Here is a 21,745-nt window from a genome sequence, read left to right as displayed (position 1 = left end):
CATTTCCAGCATTCCTATACCTCATGTAAATTGTGACAAGTCGGGTATTCACACGAGATGTACAGTATTTTTAATGTATATATGTTTTTGCAAGCATGCTCATCCACTGTCAGCTGTTAATAAAAGTTGTCTTGCCATTTGGAGCATTATTTAATTCCATCTAGTACACCGCTCTTTTTGTGCCTGATTTACCCATTATTTTTCAATTGATAGGCCTATGTGCGGTTGAGAATGGAGTATGTGTGTGAGGAAAAAAATAACAGAAATATAAGAGGTGAGAGTGAGAAAGAGATACTAGAAAAAGAAGAGTGAGGAAAACAAGGAGAAAAGGGGAGAAAGAAACATGTCAGAGAGAGAGAGGGGGGGGGGGTGTTTTAAATGATTTTCTTAATGATGCTTTAGAAATATGATTTACAAGGCAAGGGTGTATTTTCAGAATAAAAAGAGTGCATTGTGTGCATAGCCTAAGGGGGGGGGGGTGTAATTTTTTCCCCATTTCTAAAAATTTATTACTGTCAAGCCCACCCCCCCCCACAAAAAATCCTTTGGGGTTTGGAGGGGGGGGGAGGACTTTTCCCCTATCATCGGGATCCATCACTGCATTGGATTAAAGTTTCAATTTACCAAAGAGATTTAATAATTTCATGCCAATAGTATGGCTATATCATCATGGGTAAAATAAAATTGCTTAAACTACATGTATACGTGAATTTGCGGTGTTGAACTTTGGTTTTCATTTCTTTATCACTTTTTGGAGTATTAAAAAAAAACAGTATCAAACATCGATCAGTACATGTTATACGAAGAACACTAAGATGGCAATACAAACAGACAAATACCATAACTTCTAAAACGCCCTGCTAAAAAGACCCCGAGACGACGACTCACTTCCAAAAGTGATACAGACACAATAGTCAACGAGTGGTACAATAACGTAAGTCGGAGGGCTTTTGGTAACGGGGGTACACTCACTATGAAATACACCGTACGGTTAATCACAATGGACACTCGGCGGGCGCGCACTGTTTTCCTCGCTCGCAGTTATACGGAACTGGTGTGAAGCATTGTGGGGGAACCCCCGGCGGGATGCCAATCAAAACATCGCGTTCGTACGGCGAGCAATTTTTCCTTCGGCCTTTTGGAACACTGGTTATATTTTGCTAGCTCCTGACTGGTATAGATCGTAGAATATTACATTATGGGTACTATTTACTAGAAAGAAGGTTTATTGATACTCTGAAGCAATTATTTCGGTGAATCGTGTATAAAGAACTTAATTTTCAAGATGTTTTGTAAACGAGTAGCAGTAGTCCAGTACACTTTTTGCTCCGATAAATCTCTTAGATTTTCAAGTATTTCTATAATTCACCTAAGATTTGTCTTTAGACAAATGAAATTTCATAGTTTTATCTCCATAACCCCGAAGATTTCATGAAAATGTGTCATTTCTTTCCAGAGTTATTATGTTGCGAATCCAGGTCTGTCATTGCTCATTACATATGCAGAGACAAAACTTTCGTGCATACGAGTTGTATAAATGCGTGCGATTGTCCGGGCGCTGCGGCTTGACTGCTAGCTACCTGGGGAAAACATAACCCAGAGAGCTCCCGTCCGCGCAGCGGGCGGGAGCTCTCTGGGTTAGGGAAAACATAAAATTTTACATTCAAATCAAGAAATTCTTGCCTGCAAACAAAAGAAAATATGATAGAATTTAAATTACCGATCCGAAGATAATACTTAGCGTCTCGATAATACTTACTTTTTCTTCAAAAAGCTTCAAAACATGCAGAAAGTGTAACCATTATCGTTCCCGAAAATACGATGAACGTCCAGAATTACTGTAAATTTTAGAACTCAAGAGGGCGTTTAGCCTCTTATCTCGTGCGCCGCCCTGCATCACCTCGCTCTTCGAACTTGGAAAACTTGCAGAAAAAGGCGTGGCACTTACAAACAGTTGTGCAACATGAAATATTAGCAAGCTAATTCAAGTTGTAATAGCTAAAAAAGACAACAACTTATATTACCAAAATTTCGATAAAAGTTAATTTATGATCATCGCGGGTAATACACATTGTTTGCGGTCATTTCCTCATTGCTCAATCATTGGATAAGGGGGTTTTCCCCGTCATACCACTCCTACGAAAATAATACTTCATAGGATCTACAAACTGTTCCAGTCTCGATCCTGTCCCATCTCATCAGGCCTCTCGCTCTCCCCCCCCCCCATCTTTCTGTTATTTGCCGTGATATGAGTTGTGCCATATTGTGACAAACCCTCTATGGAAAATACACTTGAAGCGCTTGTCTAGCTACCAGGGAGCTTTAGAGTGAGAAAATATGAATAAACTAGTAAGCATTAAGGGACATTGATCTAACCTGGCAAACTATATTTTTATTTACCCCCAATAATTGAAAAACAAAATGAGGGGCATTAAAGAGGGGGGGGGTGATATATAAAATACTGTGTCTATATCTCAATCTATTCACCACCCCCCCCCCCTCTCTCTCACTCCATCTCTTTATATCAACAAAACTTTGATTTAAATGAATAGAGAAACATCAAACAATCACAATTGAGATTAAAATTGTGTTAAAAAGACCCCCCAAAAAAATTACAATATAAGTTTCACTTAATTTCACATAACATATATATGTACATCTTTATCAGAATGCAAATGAGGGAATGCCACATACCCACTCACTATTTCTTTTGTATATTTGATAAATAGAAAAGTCTAATTCTCTTCTTAATCGAAAAAAGGTTTCTTTCCTCCTTGAACATGTGGAATTCCCATCTTTTAAACCAACTGTGATTCCATGAAGAGCTTCCTAATTGTCAAATGTGCAAAAATTGAAATATGATACCCTTCCCCCAAAGGACTGTATATCATCAGCTCTCATTTGCTTATCACCCGAAGTGTGTAAATAATTGTTTTGTGAAAATAAGTAAAATTTAAAATATCACATCTTTCTTGTATATTACATTTGATTTTTAATGAATTTTCAACATTATGCTTGTTAATTTTTTTCTATTCATTAAAATAAACTTTTTGTTGGGGTGCACTTGACCATCTTTTGTGCATTGATATGTTTAATAGAAATTGATTTATCATCATACTATCATGATGGAAATTTAATTTTGAAAGGTACATATGGTTTGCAATTACAAGCTGATGATAGGGGGAAAGGGTTCTTTAAATTTTTGTTGACATTTCCTTGAACTTTGCATTTGAATCTTGGGGATGTGGTTTGGATCTTGTCAAATTCATTTATTAAAATAATTTTGTGAGCTTGAATTCAAGATCTAGTTTCAATTTAAAAATCCAATATTATCTCTTGATAGGTGTAGGAAGCTGGGGCCCGCAATTTCACAAAGTTACTAGTACGGTATAATTGTCATTGTGAATAACAATGGTAACGAGGCTCAGCAGCCAATCATAATCAAGGTTTCCATGGTAGTTACAATAACGGCAAAGTTAGTATCATTGTATCTCCTTATGAAACTGACCCCTGGAGCATGGTGGGGGGAGGGCACATAGATGGCCCCTTATAATGTCAAAATTGGGTTTGATACTTCATGAAAAATAAAAAAAATCATTTTAATCATTATCTTCTGTGATGTAGGGGAAGTCCCTTTTAAATCATCAAATAAATATTTCATTTAACAAAATACAGAATAGTGTGACATTGTTTTCCTCATTGCAAACTGACCAGGGCCCCTTCTTACAAAGAGTTGTAATTGATCCAATCAATCGCAGCTATGGAAAGCCAGCAAAGTCAACATATAAAATGCATGTTTATTATTAAAAAAAATATAGATATGAATGTATATCCATAAATTCATTGATTTCTTGAATTTTGACAATTTGGTGTGATCTCCTTCATATATACAAAGGATATTTTGAAAATTTCCTGTAGAAAAATTTATGACACTGATGGATTTCCATAGAATTACGATTGATTGGATCAATCGTAACTGGTTCAATCGTAACTCTTTGTAAGACGGGGCCCAGGATAAGACTTTTGAAAAAATCACAAAATCTCTAAAAGGCCAAGATTTTTTTTCCATTTTATTCCAATTTGCAAAAAAAAATTAAAAATACATATTTTTTCAAACCTATGTTCTTGTTGAAACTAACTTATTGTCAGGGTGGACTAGTCACAAATGGGTAAGTAAAAATGCAGCGTGACCAACTTACAATAGGTCCTGTAAGGCTACTGAGGTTCAATGGAATTAAAAATATAAAAAATTCTTGTAAATTGCCAACTGAAATTCAAATGGTGGTGAGGGGGGGGGGGGGGTATAGGGTCAAATTGCTCTATCAACAGTCTCAGACTCTGGGACATATATATATATAGACATTATAAATTGTTGATTGGCCCTCATCCGCTTCATCTAGTTTCCATATGGTCTCATCCTACTTCATCTACAACCAGCAGTTCATCTACTAACCACTTGGTCTAATTGCTATTTTGCCCATTTACCACATTGTCTGATTTCCAGTTGGCCTCTCCCCATTTCGGCTAATACCCATATATATTGTTAGATGAACTGTTTATGAATCAAATTTCATTTTGACAAATTAAAAAATAAGAAGTAACCGAAATTGAAATGAGACCAAGTGGATATGAGAGTTAGACTAAATGGGAATCAGACTAAGCTGGTATTAGATCAAGTGTAAATCAAATGGCAATTTGACCAAGTTCATAGTAGACCAACTGAACATAAACCATGTTTATTACACAAAATAAACTTCTACCTCAAACAATGACCAGTAAAACAAAATCTGAAGTATAATTTTGAGATTTCATCTCTTTAATTCAATATTTCAACATGTCCAGGGAAGTTTTGACTGATAGCTTTATCAATAATAATAATAATAATAATATAGGTATATTTACCCAGGGTAGCCACTTCAGTTTCGAAAACTGTTCTACCAGCGGGCCCTGCTATTATTATTACCCCGGCTTTAGCTGAGCTGCCTAGGCGCTCAAGCATTCAAGGAATTTCTTCCTACCGGGTACCCATTCACCTCACCTCACCTCACCTCACCATGCTCCGGAAATTTACACAAAAAAGAAAGAAACATCAAGATGAAAGAGAAAGAAACAGAAAAATTGTGCTTATCCATTTCTCTATTATGCTGCAAATAATTTCTAATTATTACATTTTGAGCACCAAACTTTTAAGAACTAAATTTAATAATTCTAGATTATCCAAAATGTTAGCACTCAAGATTAGCCTCAAGTGAATACAGAAATATTGTAGAGCAGGAAAGCACAACAGGAAAATATATATTTGGCACTTAATGGGTAAGTAGTTTAATTTCAACTAAGAAATAAAATAGAGTGATAGAGGTTGCTGTTTTGTTCTATAAAGTAGTCTGATAGAATAACCCATTGCTTCATCACAATTCTAGTAGCCTTTTGTCAAGAACTCCCTCTGTATAATGTAAAGGGTCTGAAGTGGAAAGACTATACTACTGAGCACAGCAAGGTGGCCTTTTTGCATCTCATTTCTTATCTGCTACCAATATGATAATACCCAATTAGGAGCCGTTTTTCATGACAGCTCAACCCATAGACATTAACAATGAATATCATTGTGGAGGGGTTAGAGACGATCATTTTGATTGGTCAATTGTCGTAATTGTGGGCCCCAGGACAGAGTAATGAATATTCAAGTATTTACTCAACTGGCAATATATATATAAATGGCTCACCCAATTCATTGTTTGCAGTCTTAATCACTGGGCCATTTTTTTGTCAATTATCGTGTAATGGTAAAAAAAAAAGTCTTGTCAAAAGGCTACCATTCTACAAGTGTCTCAATGCAAGCTTGTAATCTATATTAACTTTCATTCCGGATTGAATAACTACTCAAATCCTCCAAAAAATACTCAGTGAAAACACATTTTCACAAAGAAAATGTCCAATGATATGAAATAATGCTAACAACTTCAGATCAACCTATCTTCATTGCACTTTCAAAATGATACACAGAGTAACTCCTAGAAAGGGACTATATTCTTTAACTAGCATAAGCATTGTGCATGCCCAAATGCATTTAAAAATATCTTACATGGAAAATTACAATATCATAATTAGACGAGAATGATAAAATGAATCTTTATGAATAACTAGTCTCAAGAAGTTTGAAAAAAAAAATCATTTACCTCAAGACAATACTGGCAATCAAAAATAAATATAGACTAGCTTACTGTTAACAAGGTTAAGGCTCACTTGCCTAAAATGTTGAATTTAACATACTGGGTGAGTGGGTGAGTTCAAATACAGTGTTGTAAGTTGGTGTTAGAATTGACCACAGAATTATGAAGTATTTTTGTGGAACATTGTCTGCAGAAAAGAATATCACAGTGAATGACAATTTACACATAATTTCACCATTCACTAAAACTCTGGGGATTGAGAAATAATTTCAAATTAAGTATTCATGTTCGTCTTCAAAATCTCCAGATAATGAGAACATAATAAAATAATCCTTACAGTTAAAAATGACTGCAAATCATTGCAAATTAATACATCTTAGACAATTATAACATATTCCATTCGATTTTTCAAGGCAATTTCAGATTTTACAGTCTTTATACGACATCTGAGTTCCATTTCTCACTAATTTCTCACTCATTCATCATCAAAACTTTTTTGTTTAACTGCATAAAGGTGCTGAGCCATCGGTAATGGCTTCAAATGACTGTCAAATGTTGAAGCTAAGTTCTCAACATTCCTTCATGCTCTTAACACCAACACTAACATAAACAAAGTACTTGAAATCACTCAATATTACAAACTGTCAAATATGATAGTGGCCACAATAGAGATAATGCAACGAAAATGATCTAAATATTTTAGCACAGCGGTAAATGCATCTATTGTTGCAACTCGTATTTCAATTCTCTAAATAAATTATCTGCATTACAATTATTATGAAATTATCAAACTTTCATTTTCCCTACTGAAATTCTTCCTCATAAACACTCAGCAATGTTTCACAAAGATTTAAATCTGACAAAAAGTCACACTTGAAACCAACTGTGGTATATAACCCATATGTGCACGTAGGCACTTCAGCATGACTTTCAGTCAGGCTTCACTCTATGTAAAACACCCACCACAATCTATAAATATCAACATACAACAAAACTTGTCTATAGTGCCCACCCAAGCGAAGCACAAATGTGGCCTTCATAGATGGGTGGCTGCTATAGCCAGGTTCTTATACACACAATCTGCCTTTATGGGAATTGGTCCTAGTGGTCACTATATGCAGGTGGCTACTATAGAGAGGTGACCACTAACACAGGTTTGACTGTACTGTTAAGTAAGCAAGCCTTGAATGTGTGACACAGAATGTGTGATGAGAGGAAACCATGTTTTACATGTAATAATATCAATCTTAACAAAGATTCTTCCTTTCTCCACATATATTTTTTTATAAATAGAAGTCTTCGGTGCTACTATTCCACAAATATCAGCGATGGCTCTATCTTTCATACTGATATCAAACTGTTGAAGATGGAAGCTGCTTATGTGGGTGTATCACTCTAAACAGCTCTCTCTCTCATGCCTGCATATTGGAAGGCTGTCTAGGAGGTGGACCTCGAGGCCCCTGAAAAGAAAAAAAACAACACAAGTATGAAATAAATTACGTTTGATACTTTAAAGTGACCTCTTGACACTCACAGTGAAGTACATATTTCAAGAAAAGTGTTTGAATTTTATCAAGTAGGAAAAAAAATGTATGAATCAATCAATGAAAGTAAGAATGAATGAATGATTATATTCAAACTGAAAAATAGAAAAATTTAAACAAATAGACTCTAATAATTTACTGAATCTACAATAAAAACACTGTAAAATACATAAAATAACTAGCAGATATTTATTCAATAATGCAAGTAAAGACAAAGAGAGACCCACGTAACATAAAATAATGACTGACAGGTTTTAACAAAACACCCTCAAACTTTCAGAAGCTACAAGGTACTGCTAACTTTCTCCATTTATAATGACAATGTTCCCTCCCCCAAAAAAAAAATTAGGCACAGTTCCACTGGTATCTCAACAATAAGGGATTAGTTCTTACCCGTTGACCATCAGGTGTTACCATTGGTGATGACGTTCTAGGACCACCCATTGGTCCATCAGGTGCACCCCCAGGTCCTGATCTACTGCTAGGTCTCATAGCTGCAATAGAAACCAAAGATTAGAAAATTAATGATGACAAATAAGATATAAGTTTTAGCATTTACAGTTGAGGCCAAAAGTTTACATACACCCATGGAATTCAGTGAAATTTGTTCGCTTGCCAAACATCGTAAAATTTACTATATTTCCAGAAATGCAAATACTATGACGAATTTGGTATCAAATGAAAGAGCGTATTAAGCTCTTTCACATTATTAGGATGCCATCAGGATTAAAGTATATTTCAGGTGGAATTTTCTTTGAAGAAAAAAAGTCATATTCATGCCAAATGTATTATATTGTTTGTTATTATATTCAGACATCGTTTCATAGAAATATATGAATGTCAAATCTATGATTTATATTACATTTTTTTATCATATGTCACCACTGAACAAAAAATTGTAATCTGAAATGTTTGTGTTGAGAAGTAACTAGCACCAATATTAAATGTTTTTGTCAAGTTTTTATTTTGATTTGTCTAAAATATGAAGATTTTTTTGGGGGAAATGACACCTAAATATTTTTCAGCTCCTGATGACAAAGCAATGTGATGAAGGGGCATGACATACTCATTTGTTTGATATCAAATTCGTCATGATAGCACAAATATTTTATAAGATATAGTAATTTTATGATGTTTGGCAAGTGTCAACTTTTCTTTGAATTTCCTGGGTCTATGTAAACTTCTGGCCTCAACTGTATATATATTAGGACCACAGAAATCTGTTTGAATTGTAACTCACGTTTGACAATAATCTCGTCAAAAAATTTGCTTCTACTTACGAACCGACTTACAGAGGGCTGACTTATGCAAGTTTACCTTTTTACAAGTTTGTACATGATTAAAAGCCAACAATGTTAACTTTAACAACTATAATGTCAGATGGCAAACCCTCCTTGCAAAAAGATAGCTGATATTTCAACTACTGAGACATCATTCCTCGCTACATTTATTTTCTCACAAGGAATAGGTTTCACAGAATCACACATTCACATCAAAGATGCTGATGGGCAGAAAATCCCCAATCATGAAACAATAAAAATGGGAAAGAGAGATGGGGAGAGAGAGAATCGTTCCCAACTAATGAATTAAATAATCAATCGTTTTTTTTACTAACCAGGGGGAGGGCCTCTTCTATCAAAAGGTGGTGGACCATTCCTTGGGAATGGTCCAGGACCATGCATGGGATCCATTCCATGGGGTGGTGGAGGTCCAAACATGGGGTCAAAGTCAGGACCCATCGGCATTGGTGGAGGAGGGCCATGAAGATCAAACTCGCCCCTCCCAGGGGGAGGGAATCTCATAGGGGGGCCAAAGTCTCCTGGTGGGGGTCCATGGGGGCCAAAATCCATATCATCAGGATGGGGTCCAAACTCTGGAGAGAAACCACCATGTGGAGGGGGTCCATGAGGCGGAGGTGGACCGTAGGAATCGTTGTAAGGTCCCGGGCCGGGTGGACCAAAGTCTGGGTGGTGTGGCAAGACTTCTCTGTAAGGGGAGGGGCCCATATCCCGATGCATTGGGGGTGGCAGGTAGTCATCAGGGTGGGGTGGTGGCATGTCTCGATCCATCATGGGTGGGGACATCCTGGGCCTGGACCCTGGTGAACCTCTATGGCGAGGGTCAATCAATGGTGGCGATGGTGCATCTGCTTCTATCATACTGTTCCTGCTTGGACCTGTGCATACAGATACATAGCAAACAATATATAAGAGTTGATCATCAAATAAACTTAAAAATACTTTTTTACAATACATCATATCAAACTAATGGTGTTGTAATAAATACACTTAACCTGACAGCAAATAAATGCAAAATCAGTAATTTCCTTGATTTTTCTTTCTTAGACACATAACCATTGGAACAGTGCATGGTAGCAGTCATTTCCTCTATAGACAGATTCAATACACACCCAATCCATAGATGCTTGGTTGCAAGCCCAGCAACCGTTCTTGAATACAATTAAACTGAAATATATCAACTACTATTTCTTGTCATTTGTTACAGTCAGAGTTTACTGTACATAAGTTACAAACACAATTCATATTCCATCCCCCAAAATTTTTGAATTCAAAATGTTTAACAAGATCCACTGATATAGATGATAAAGGGAATACATACACACCTCTCCTGGACATTTTGCTGCCTCGGTCACTGTGTTGTAAGGGAAGAAGCAGAATAAAGTTTAAATGCAAGGAAATAATTACTTTCTGACCATAAAAAGTGTTGATTATTAGAATATGCAAGAATTATACAACAAAATATTTTATATGAGAAATGCATATTATACGTAATTTGAATTGAAGAACATATCAAACAAACAAATGACACCAGCTTGGGTTGTTAAACAGATGATCAATCTAATAATTTCATCCAGTGATGATATTAATTCACTCATAATTTAGCATATGCTAGTGCATGCAAAACACCAAGTGTCAGTGGAGGGGGGATAAGTTTAAACAGTCGGTATTTATTATTTCTATTTTTAATGTGATCGGTTTTATCATACATACTATAGATACTCACCCTGGTCCATATGATGGAGACACTACTCCTGTTTGGAAAAATATAAAAATAACCAAATATAGCATGTTACAATCCTCTCTTTTTAATCTAATAAAGGGCACAAATTACATGATGTCCAAATCTATTATGTCACAACAAATTCATGTAAATTGAAATTACATGGTATTACTATATTCCTTCATTCAGTTGGATACTTTAGTGAAGATCACAGCTTTTTCATTCCATAGATCAGTCTCGGTACCTAAGCAAAATTATAGCATTTCATTATCTAATGTTTCACTTCACAAACTTTGTCATCTTTCAATGAATTTGCTTAGATTGCCTTGCTGGCTTTCATGACATGATATTTCTGTTTATGATGAAGGTACTCACTCATTGGTGATGGTGCTGCAGCCTGAGGTTTGACGAGAGGAGCATTCTCAGATGTAGCTCGCCTTCCTTCTAGTTCTGTTAATCTACAGACATTTAACAAATAACACATACTCCATGATCGGAAATTTAAAAAAAAGTAACAAATCATACAAAAAAAAGTATTGGCGTATACATAGCAAAAAAGAGGAACAAACACTCTAAAAAGGGAACAGTTGGCATGTCTGCATACTCCACCACACAAATACGTATATGGGCTGATTTATTTTTTATCTGAAATAATTGGAAAAACAGAGTGTTTCTCTTTTTGGTTGATAAAACGGGTAACTCCTGGAAAAAAAGGAGTAGTTGGCAGGCCTGCATTTATAATTAGACTTATCTTAGTGTACGCTATGAAATAAGTGTAATCATATATACACAATACCTGCATAGTTCATGGTTTTGTACCATGGTACAATTGAAACCTCTGTTGAGAATACGGGCCAATGAGTGCTGTATCCATCATGAAAATTCTCAAAAGAAATGACTTGAAAGTATAAAATGGAAAGATCTATCCCTACCTGTGTCTTAATGAAGCAGCTTCCCTCTTTGCCTCCTGGAGCTCTCTTTCTGCCGTTCTTGAAGACAACTTGTATGTCATGGAGGAAATGAGAGCAATAACATTAACAAGAATATTGCATTTTCCATTACTCATAATTCATCTACTAACACCAAGAAATTGTCTATTCTTAAAAGCAGGGGCGGATCCAGGATTTTCCAAAGGAAGGGGGAGGGAAGCAAAAAAAAAATTTCGTACGCATGGCATATTTCCCTCAATTTTTTTTGTGCCTCTCAAAGGGGGGGGGGGGGCACGGACCGAATGTGCCCCTACCTGGATCTGCCACAGCTTTAAAAAATATTCCTTATTCATTCTAAAACAGTAAACACTTATATCTATTAAAGAAATAAATGAAATATTTATTTATCTATTTATTTATTAGAACATATTTATTCAGGTACAAAAGATCAGCATAAAACTGTTTTTCATCAATGACGTGATGAAAACAAAGAACAACAAAAATCATCATATCATACATGAAAATAAAGTCAAAATCTGAGTCAAAGATAACAATGCTTGGTAACATAAATAAACATTTTTTTTACTTAAATGAATACAACTGAAATATTTAAGTTATCAAAAGGGAACAGTTACTAATTATAAAAATACTAATTGTATAATTTATTCACTGATAAAAAACCCCACTGAAATGATAGCAATGAATCAATTATGGCATTATAGGAAATATATAGAAAATCGAGTGAAACATTGACAATTGGTTATTAATGTATGTCTACAATTATAATAATAAAATATCAAAGGGTTAAGATCATTACAAATAATAGACATGTGACATCAATGTTAAAGAGGAATAAGGGAATTGCATATTACAATAAATAAAATATAAGGGTTATTAACTCAAATATAGATTCAACTTGGAGACATGTGGGGGTATATTGAAGAAAATGAAATAAAGCAATCTGGTTGGATTTCTTCACTTACCCAGTGTTCATGTGTCTTCTTTTCATGTGCAGCAATCTGGAAAGACAAAATAAAGACTGAAACATGAACTATACATTACTGATACACCACATCAAGCAATATATGATAAAATGATTGCAGATCACAATATTCCAAAGTGGAACAAATTATAAGATAATCACCCACACATGTAACCCAATTCCATAACTGAACTTCCATAAACCTTACCTGAGTTTTATAATTTCTTTCAGATTTCTCCAATTCTGATTTCAGATCTGCAATTTGTTGTCTGAAAAATAAGGCAAAGAAAAGAGTGATAAAGATTGTAAAATAATCCATAAACGTGTTTTCATACCTGAAAAGATTTTTTCATTGAAAGAACTGCCTCAATTAAAAACACACAAACATATAAAACAAAGTAAATACTTTCATTCACATTTGTTTCCAGCAGTCATGTTAGGAGAGCTTGAATTATTACAAATATTCATGTTTGGTCTCATGCCTGGAATAGAAACGGGATCTAAGATAATGTCTTTATGTATTATGTTATTATGAATCTGTCTGACTGCTTTTCAATTGTTAAACTTTTGCTTTATTCAGTGAATAGTTGTTAAACTTATTTTTGTTTTCAGTACACTTTCGAGGTCCGTTGGTTTGAATCCCAGACATAACATTGTCTTCTTGAGCAACAAATTTAAGCAAATTGAGCTGCACGCGACCCAGGTGAAGTGAAGGGTACCTGGCAGGAATATTTATTCCTTGAAGTGCTTTTTTTACTGGGAAAGCAGCTAGGCTTCAACCAGGGTAACAACAACAATGGCCCCTTGGACACAATGCAGAGTGGATGCAAGCACTTCAGAAATTGCATTATCATTACTTCCATTATTGGGTGATTCAATAAAATGTACAACCATCCCCGTATGTGCGAGTCTTTCCTGAAATGATATGTCCCCATTTTCTAGTTCATATGGAATGTTGAAATGCTCCAAAACTATCATGGCTATAGTTATGAAATTAAAATAAAAGAATAGGGCCAATGGTTCATTATTTTATGGAATTGCCCAATAATCAAAATTATTATAATTTTATTGCGTTTTGATAAGAGCACTTTACCTGTAATTATTCAAATCTACTTCAGCATTTATTGCCTTTTCACTTAGTGATGTGAGCTGTTCTTCACTTTGTAGTTTCAAGGCTTCCTCTCTTCCAAGTTTCCTATGGAAAAAAAATGAACAGAAATGTAAATTAACAGTGAAATACATGTATTCTAAAGAAATGATTATCCTGGTACAATAGATAGAAACCCATTGAAATGAAAAATGATGCAACCAATTTTGGGCATTAATACACTGTACTAGTTTATTATTGAGTCATTATTCATCTTTCTAAAATATCATATAAGATGAAAGCAAAAATTGTAAAAGCATAAACATCTAAATTTGCAGTGACAGGTGATGTCTGTCTCCTTTAAAAAAAAATGCTGATAAAGGATAGAATTGCATGTATTTCTATGTAAATCCTTATTTGTCATATTTCCAATTTTAGACATCATTTACTCAAGTTTATGAATCTCATGAAGATTCAAAATTTATTAAGATTTTAATGAATTCTAAGTATATCACACAGTAACAATGTAAAGAAAAAAATACATTTACCATAAGATTTTTTTTTTCTAACTTTGAAACTGGTAATTTGAAATATAACCTATTAAATCATATGGTGTTGGATATATAACTTTGTAAAAATTGCACTGTTTTGATTTAACTATACCTTCATTTGTTTGACATAGTTTAAACAGGGAAAATGAAATATGAAAGAGTACAAGAAATATTTCTTACCTTTGTAGTTCGACTTCCTTTCCCTTGAAGTACTCCTGGAGAACCTCCATCTTCGTCTTAGTTTCACCTAGGTTACTCTGAGCCTTGGAATGTTCCATACGCAGTGCGTCAATCTCGTGATGTAGCATTCCTACCTTAGATTCCAGATCTCGTCCACACTTCACCTCATCATCTAATTTCTGTTGTATCTCATCACGCTCCTTCTGAATCAGAGATAGCTTAGCATTCACCTGTTACAAAGGAATTAATGATAAGTTGGTGAGGGCATTGGTAGTAATAACTATGCACAAAATGAACCATTGGAAGTCGAGAGTGTTTGGATTGTTTCAATGGTAACTCAGGTAGATTATGCATATTATTTGTTTTTATAAGAGAGAGGTGTAGATACGTTTTTTTAATAAATCATCCTCATCACAGAACCAAGACCAGGGCCCTGATTCAGAAAGTTTTGTAACTTTTCCATCGAATAGTAACTTGCATAGAGTCCTTGATTCTGATTGGCTGATGAGCATCGTTACCATGGAAGTTACCGCTGGATGGCAAAGATAAATTGCAACTTTTATGCAACGGGGCCCAGGCATTATATGATTCACTTATATCTGCTCATCACGTGTCATAGGTAAATTTTAGGGGTTAGGCAAAACAAATGCCTGGTTACGTACACACACACACACACCAAAAATGATTTCATCACTGAAAGTAGACTATTTTTCAAATCAAGTAAAGCGATTCTACACAATGTAAGAATAAAAAATCGTAAATATTAGTTTTATAATAGAAAGTTTTCTTACTCTTGTAACATCCATAAGCTGTTGTATTCTAGATTCCGAGTCAACCTCTGCAAAAGCAAAGAACACAAGACAGTTATATCAATGTTAAAGGATTGATAAATTTGTTCATAGGTAGAAGATATTCCAAGCATTCAGGCTTTCTGAGCAATCAAGTAAAAAACACAACCAAATCACCATGTTTTAGGCAAAATTGAAATCATTTACTATCTCCAAAGTGAAAAGTATTTTTGTAAACCTTCATCCATTATCAGCATGCATCAATAAGATTCGAATGGACAACGGATAAAAAGTGATATAAAATATTACAAAATGAATACAACTCCAAATAAAAAGATAAGTATAACATCAGTTGCTATTCTATTTCATAATTCTTCTGTTTATTTTTGTTTGTTTGTTTGTTCATTGGGGTTAGATAGGAATGTAATCTTCAAATTACTACAAAATACATAGCCCTCATACCTGGTCCTTCTTTTTGTATATGTTCCAATCCTTTGAGTTGTAGTAGACAGTCTTTTAATACCTGTATCATAAATAAAACATTTATTCATGATGTGTTTCAATATCTGTATCAAATATAAGATTCATTTATTATGTATTGCAATATATCATATAAAGAGACTAGAATTAAACAGAAAATTGTGATATTGATTTGCATTGCATTACTTCCATCTCACTTAATCCATTAGATTACAACAAACAAGACTAACTAAGTATCATAAATATATAAACTTTCTCTCACAACTATTTCTATGACAATTACATCAAATTATCTAATTAAGATGCCAGTAAAAGAGCTCTGGAGACAATTAATGACTCCATTTTGTCCCACATGTATTCCAATAGTAATTGTGTTTTATCATATACTAAAAGGCTGTGAACTATAAGCAACTACAATATTGATTTTTCAGAGACCATTCTAGCATGATTTTCTTTCTTTGCAAATTTCCCAAACTTACCTCTATTTCATTGTCTTTGTATGTTAATGATTCCTCCATATCTTTCTTCTCTGTTGTAATCAATTTAATCTGTTCTGAAAGTTCAGAGACTCTGCAAGTATATAAAATCAATAATAAATAATAATACCATACCATAATACTGTTAAACTATCACACATATCTATATCCAATGTGTCATGACAATGTCTAGAAAACAGATGGTAATCATTTAGCAAAACTTTTTTATAGTCATATCTCTGTTATTTAAATATGGTACACATATTGATTATCATCTATACCATGCATCTTACTAAAGTTAATCAATTTCATAGCAAAGTGAATCAAATTAATATTCTTTCATCCGAGTAGTTGCTGGCATTGCATATGGAATTTTGAAGAAAGAAATCTTTATCTCTTGGAAAATCTAAACTCAATTCAACCAACAACAACAAAAATGGTTTAACTCACCTTTCATTCCATCCTTTAATTTCATCTTCAAGCTGTCAAGAGAAAAGATAACCATGAATTCATTAAAAGAAGTTTGTACGGTTTTTCTACATACCATTTGAATGTAAGGGATGTATAAACCATATGACAGCTCTGCTGAATATGATACATAAATACAGCCAAGTTTATTCTTAGATCAGCTGCACTAAAATACTAATAGGCATTTGTATAGCGCCATATAGAAACAATCTATTCCAAGGCGCATTATTATTATTAATATTATTACCCCGGCTTTAGCTCGAGCTGCCTTTCAGCGCTCGTACATTCAAGGAATCAATCCTGCCAGGTACCCACTCACCTCACCTGGGTCGAGTGCAGCACAGTGTGGATAAATTCTTTGCTGAAGGAAAACTCGCCATGGCTAGGATTCTAACCTATGAACCTCTATTTGAAAGGCGAGAGTCAGAACCACTAGACCACGACGTGCCCACTATATAAATAGACTTATCATTATTCAAAGCCCTTATACATTCACAAATGACATTTGGAGTAGAACCCTCCCATTTGTAGCAGAAAATTTCGAAGGGAAAAGATCTTACACATGCAGTTTAATAAATGCAGAAAAACAGGATAGTGATGAAAGTATGAGAGGTATGTCATTTTTTTTTCTTCAAAAGTATCATGTAATAAAAGGTTACATGAAAGACTGGTATCCTCACCATTTCTTTGCTGGTATCAAGTTGTTGTTTCTGTTCTTCTAATGTACCAATATTGTGCTCAAGATGAGAACATTCTTCCTCACCAGCATACACCTTTCCTTGCAGCTGTGAAGTGAGATCAGAACATATCCAGATTCATTTACAGGTCTAATTAAATACAACTTTAATGCACTACCATGTAAGAATTCACATCATGTTTGAGGTTTATACAAATCAAAGCAACAAGCTTTAAAACTACAGATACCAAATGGTATTATTTGGAAAAAGTATGAAAATAACTCATTCACTTGAATCTTTTCAAAACATAACACACTTTCAACATTGGTGTAGATTCTCATTTCAAATTTACAATAGTATATGCACTGATGTGTCTTATTATATGAGATAAATGCAAATTACCATGAAACAGAATTCTTGGGGTCTACAACACTAAGCTTAGCAAATGATCATGAATTGTTATGATTAATTACATGACAAAAATCAACTCTATGAATAATCATCAAGTTTTGTGTTATGGGCACCTGAATACACTTTTGGTTTTTATGTTCAATCAACAGGATAATATCAGTCAGAAAAAAAGGGAGGGGTGGGTATTATATCACTATATGCAACTTACATCATTCACCTGACCATTCAAATCTGAAATGGTTTTCTGTGATTTCTTTACTTGCTGTTCTAATGATTTAATCTGCAATATAAAAACACAAGGGATTACTTCCACATGCAATAAATCGATGCCAACTTTCAAAACATTTTTCAAAATCAAGTTTATGATGGTCAAAAGCAATAGGGGTGACTAGAGACTACCAAACCTCTAACAAATTTTCAAAAATTATTTGAATCCACTTAATCACCTAATAACATTTTCAAGTGGATGATAACTGAACAGTTCCTTAAAACTACGTACCTGTAGAAAGTCTTTAAAATCAAGGTTAATTGTCAGCATACCATGGTGGCTCTAGGTCTGATTTATTTACATAAACATAACTTCATAAAATAATAAAATTCAGGTGAAAATGACCACAATGACACACATAAGCACATGTAGGAAAGTGTACCATTATTATTGCTCACAAAAAGACCCAGATATTTGGATGGAACAGCATGCTTATTTCTCAGCAATTGCCCATTTACTCCTGGAATCATGTACTTGGCACATTTTTAGATTGTTACCAAACTGGCATTTATATTTGAGCCGTATTCCTACATACCTATAAAAGATTCTTATAAAACTTATTTGTAAATTATTTTCATCTTCTTAAACAAAATGAGAAGAACTTGAAAGTTCAGAATTATTGCAAAGTATCTGAGAACAATGTTGTACCTTCTGTTGACTAGACTCATGCTCTGATGTCTTCTTTTTAATAGTTGCTTTTATCTGTTCTATCTCTTTCTGCTGCTCTTTAGAGGTGTGAGTTATTTCCTTGTATTTTGTCTGTAAAGAAAAATCATGTGTATTTATGAATTATATGCCATTAAATTAGAATATAGGAAAGTAAAAAGTCACATTTAAATAACAACTTGAAATCTAAACCATTTTATTATCATCTTTGAACCACTTAACAAACCCATACAAGCAGTCAATGACATCAATGAACATTACTACAAGAAATCGGGGATTTTCATCTGTTCTTTCTGTTATTACTGGTACTTTTATTTTGTATGATTGTGATCAAATTTCGTTAAGAGAATTATGAGTGTATTCATTTCTTGAAGCGAAATTTCGTTCTAGGTAATTCCTTAAAATAATTGATCTTTTGTGTATATAAAACCCATACATTTCTCCAATCTTACCTCACTTCACAAAGTGCTCAAGCCTTGATAATTTAAATGTTACCAATTTTCATATGAACTATGACAATAAGAAACACATTGTTTCAGAAAGATCCAATATATAGGTGGTCATACATACGTACAAGTTTTTGTATATCACATTTATGTATATCACAGCAAAAGCAAACTACATATCATTGCTATAAATACCTCTAACTTTGACTTGTCACTGCCGGTACGTTCAGTCGAGGTCTTCAGCTCAAAGTATTCTAGGTTCTGTTTCTGGAACTGAGTGTTGGTCATATCAAGTGCATCCATGACTTCAGCCTTCTGAGCGATGAGTACATCAACTTCACGACTTAGTCTCTCCTGGATAACTAACAGTAGGCAATACAGACAGAATGCTTATGTGATGATGATGATGTCTTGATCATCACACGGATAAAGAGTTTGATTTAAAAAAAATATTTGACAGTCAAAATCTTTTTAATAAAGCATATTCAAACAATACACCCTTTAGGACATATTCCAAAGTACTATTGTCAATGATATTTATTCCCGGTGGCTGTTTCATAAAGCTGTTCATAAGTTAAGAGTGACTTTAAGAAATACTGGTGATCCTTTCTTGTGGTAAATATTATTCATCATTAATCTCATTGGTGATTATTTAGCGCGTTAGAAAGGTTCACCGGTCGTTCTTAAAGTCGCTCTTAACTTACTAACAGCTTTATGAAACACCCACCTCAAAGCAGAACCGATTGTCCCCACACTTCCTACCATAACATAACTAATGGGTGAAGTTTTTTAGATGAATCTCAGAAATAAATGTTCAAATATTGCAACAAGAGTGTCACTAAGGCGAGCACATAATACGCCCGCCTATAACACGAAAAATGGAGAATGGAGTTATTGGTCAAGCAAGAAAAGTAGAAGGTGGCGACTTCACCTTTGACCTGACCTCAAAGTCAATAGGCTTCCTAAGATCCATGCTAGTATTATACACATCAAATTATATGAGCCTAGGTTAGGTTATATTGAAGTTATTGCATTCACAAGGACCGCAGAAGGGTAAGATGAAAATATGTCAGTGACCTTGACCTTTGGACGTCAAAATCAATAGGCTTCCTGGGACCTATGCTAGTATGATTAGTATCATACACACCAAATTATATGAGCCTAGGTTAATTCAAACTGAAGTTATCGCGTTTACAAGGAAAAGTAAACGGACGGACAGACATACAGACGAACAGACAGACGGACACCGAGCATGATATCATAATACGTCCTGTCTAGGACGGGCGTATAAAAAGGAGCCAATTTCATATTGTGACCTGTAACATTGGATAATCACTAAGATCTTTGACAGCATGTACCCAACACAAACACGCCCCCCCCCCAAAAAAAAAAACGAAATAAATAAAACATGCCTCAGCCTCAATTATCACCCAAAATCCATCATAACATTCTAACCCTTAACAACACTAAGACAATCAAAGGAAAACCACTTACTTCTACTTCTTCGTGAACTGCATACCTGTATAAGTTTGGAAAAGGGGAAGAAATTGTAGTCAGAGAGATTAAATTTTATCTGTAACAGATTATGAACATTTTTTTTTCTAAATTTGCAATACTTGATTCATTCAATTTGTTATGAAAAGATATTTGGTATGACCAAATCTTAATATGGAGCTGAATAGACATGCTGAAAATTTAAGTGTTCTATTCATTCTTGCATTCATCTTGATTAGTGCAAGACCACAAATTTTGAGCATGTTTTTATTAAGCCCCATTTCAAGTTGTTAAGTAAGACAATTAAGCATAGGAAGTAAATGTACATTTTGTGATGACTGCTATTAAACTGCTATGTAATATATAAAAAGCTACCTACCTACCTCTACATGTCAGGTTTCCTCTCACACCAAGAGAAGAGGTGCGTAAAGAGATATGAGCTCATGAAAATAAGGTACTCTTTTAATTCATTGCAAGATTCAAAAGATACAGAGCCAAACTTACCCAAAAGCAGAATATAAGCATGAAGAAAGTGAACATGGAAGCGTCAAAGATGATGATGAACATCCATGGAATACCAAGAAAATGAGGCTGTTGAATTGCACGCTGAAACTCAATAGGCAACTGTTGAACAAATGAAAGGCAACTTTACACACATGACTGATAATGATGTAATCATAATAACAATAATTATTATTATACTTGCTTATATATGTACACGTATAGTGCTTAACACTGACTTAATCAGAAGTGTCTAAGCACTCTACGGTAATACAACATAATTACCTTGGCTTTAGCAGATGTAGGTTATCAATGACAACTGAGACTTCAAACTATATCACATTTAGTTTTTAGCACTCTTTAAAAGCAATAACCAAGTGAACAAATAGTAAAAGTGTATCTCAACATAGAAAGAGCTTTACAAAGTTAAAACAATCATGATTCATGTTTAGCTACTTTCAAATAAGCGAGACCCACAATGAGATGAGAAATATGGCATCGATTCCTACACATAACACAGACATGTTGCCTTATAAATCTTTAAAACTTATAACACATAAATCAAACTGTGTACTTGTCAAAAGAAACAAAACAAAAACCCCAAAT

The 21,745-nt window shown here is 34.3% G+C and overlaps 2 protein-coding genes across 5 annotated transcripts in view; both read right to left on the bottom strand.

Moving 5' to 3' along the window:
- LOC135154756 (transport and Golgi organization protein 1 homolog) overlaps positions 1-1,861 on the bottom strand; it is a 46,409-nt gene extending 44,548 nt beyond the window's left edge. The window contains exon 1 of one of the 3 annotated variants that reach the window (XM_064102475.1): positions 1,760-1,861. The gene's annotated coding sequence lies outside the window, so the exon portion shown is untranslated. The remainder of the gene's footprint in view (positions 1-1,759) is intronic. The other 2 variants (XM_064102480.1, XM_064102477.1) reach the window with 2 other exon arrangements.
- Positions 1,862-4,788: 2,927 nt separating this feature from the next.
- LOC129264571 (uncharacterized) overlaps positions 4,789-21,745 on the bottom strand; it is a 31,890-nt gene continuing 14,933 nt past the window's right edge. For both annotated transcript variants that reach the window (XM_064102471.1, XM_064102472.1), the window contains exons 4-24: positions 21,143-21,262; positions 20,639-20,663; positions 19,340-19,506; positions 18,681-18,791; positions 17,973-18,044; positions 17,357-17,461; positions 16,659-16,690; positions 16,212-16,302; positions 15,715-15,775; positions 15,256-15,302; positions 14,465-14,694; positions 13,740-13,841; positions 12,855-12,915; positions 12,648-12,683; positions 11,668-11,735; positions 11,111-11,193; positions 10,739-10,766; positions 10,338-10,366; positions 9,330-9,890; positions 8,108-8,208; positions 4,789-7,630 (exon numbers count right to left, since the gene is read on the bottom strand). In XM_064102471.1, coding sequence (XP_063958541.1) covers positions 7,583-7,630; positions 8,108-8,208; positions 9,330-9,890; positions 10,338-10,366; positions 10,739-10,766; positions 11,111-11,193; positions 11,668-11,735; positions 12,648-12,683; positions 12,855-12,915; positions 13,740-13,841; positions 14,465-14,694; positions 15,256-15,302; positions 15,715-15,775; positions 16,212-16,302; positions 16,659-16,690; positions 17,357-17,461; positions 17,973-18,044; positions 18,681-18,791; positions 19,340-19,506; positions 20,639-20,663; positions 21,143-21,262 — 2,178 coding nt within the window. In that variant the 3' untranslated portion in view covers positions 4,789-7,582. The remainder of the gene's footprint in view (positions 7,631-8,107; positions 8,209-9,329; positions 9,891-10,337; positions 10,367-10,738; positions 10,767-11,110; positions 11,194-11,667; positions 11,736-12,647; positions 12,684-12,854; positions 12,916-13,739; positions 13,842-14,464; positions 14,695-15,255; positions 15,303-15,714; positions 15,776-16,211; positions 16,303-16,658; positions 16,691-17,356; positions 17,462-17,972; positions 18,045-18,680; positions 18,792-19,339; positions 19,507-20,638; positions 20,664-21,142; positions 21,263-21,745) is intronic.

Source organism: Lytechinus pictus, chromosome 7 (assembly GCF_037042905.1).
Source record: "Lytechinus pictus isolate F3 Inbred chromosome 7, Lp3.0, whole genome shotgun sequence".
Classification (NCBI taxonomy): domain Eukaryota; kingdom Metazoa; phylum Echinodermata; class Echinoidea; order Temnopleuroida; family Toxopneustidae; genus Lytechinus; species Lytechinus pictus.
This window is presented reverse-complemented; position numbering and strand designations above follow the sequence as displayed.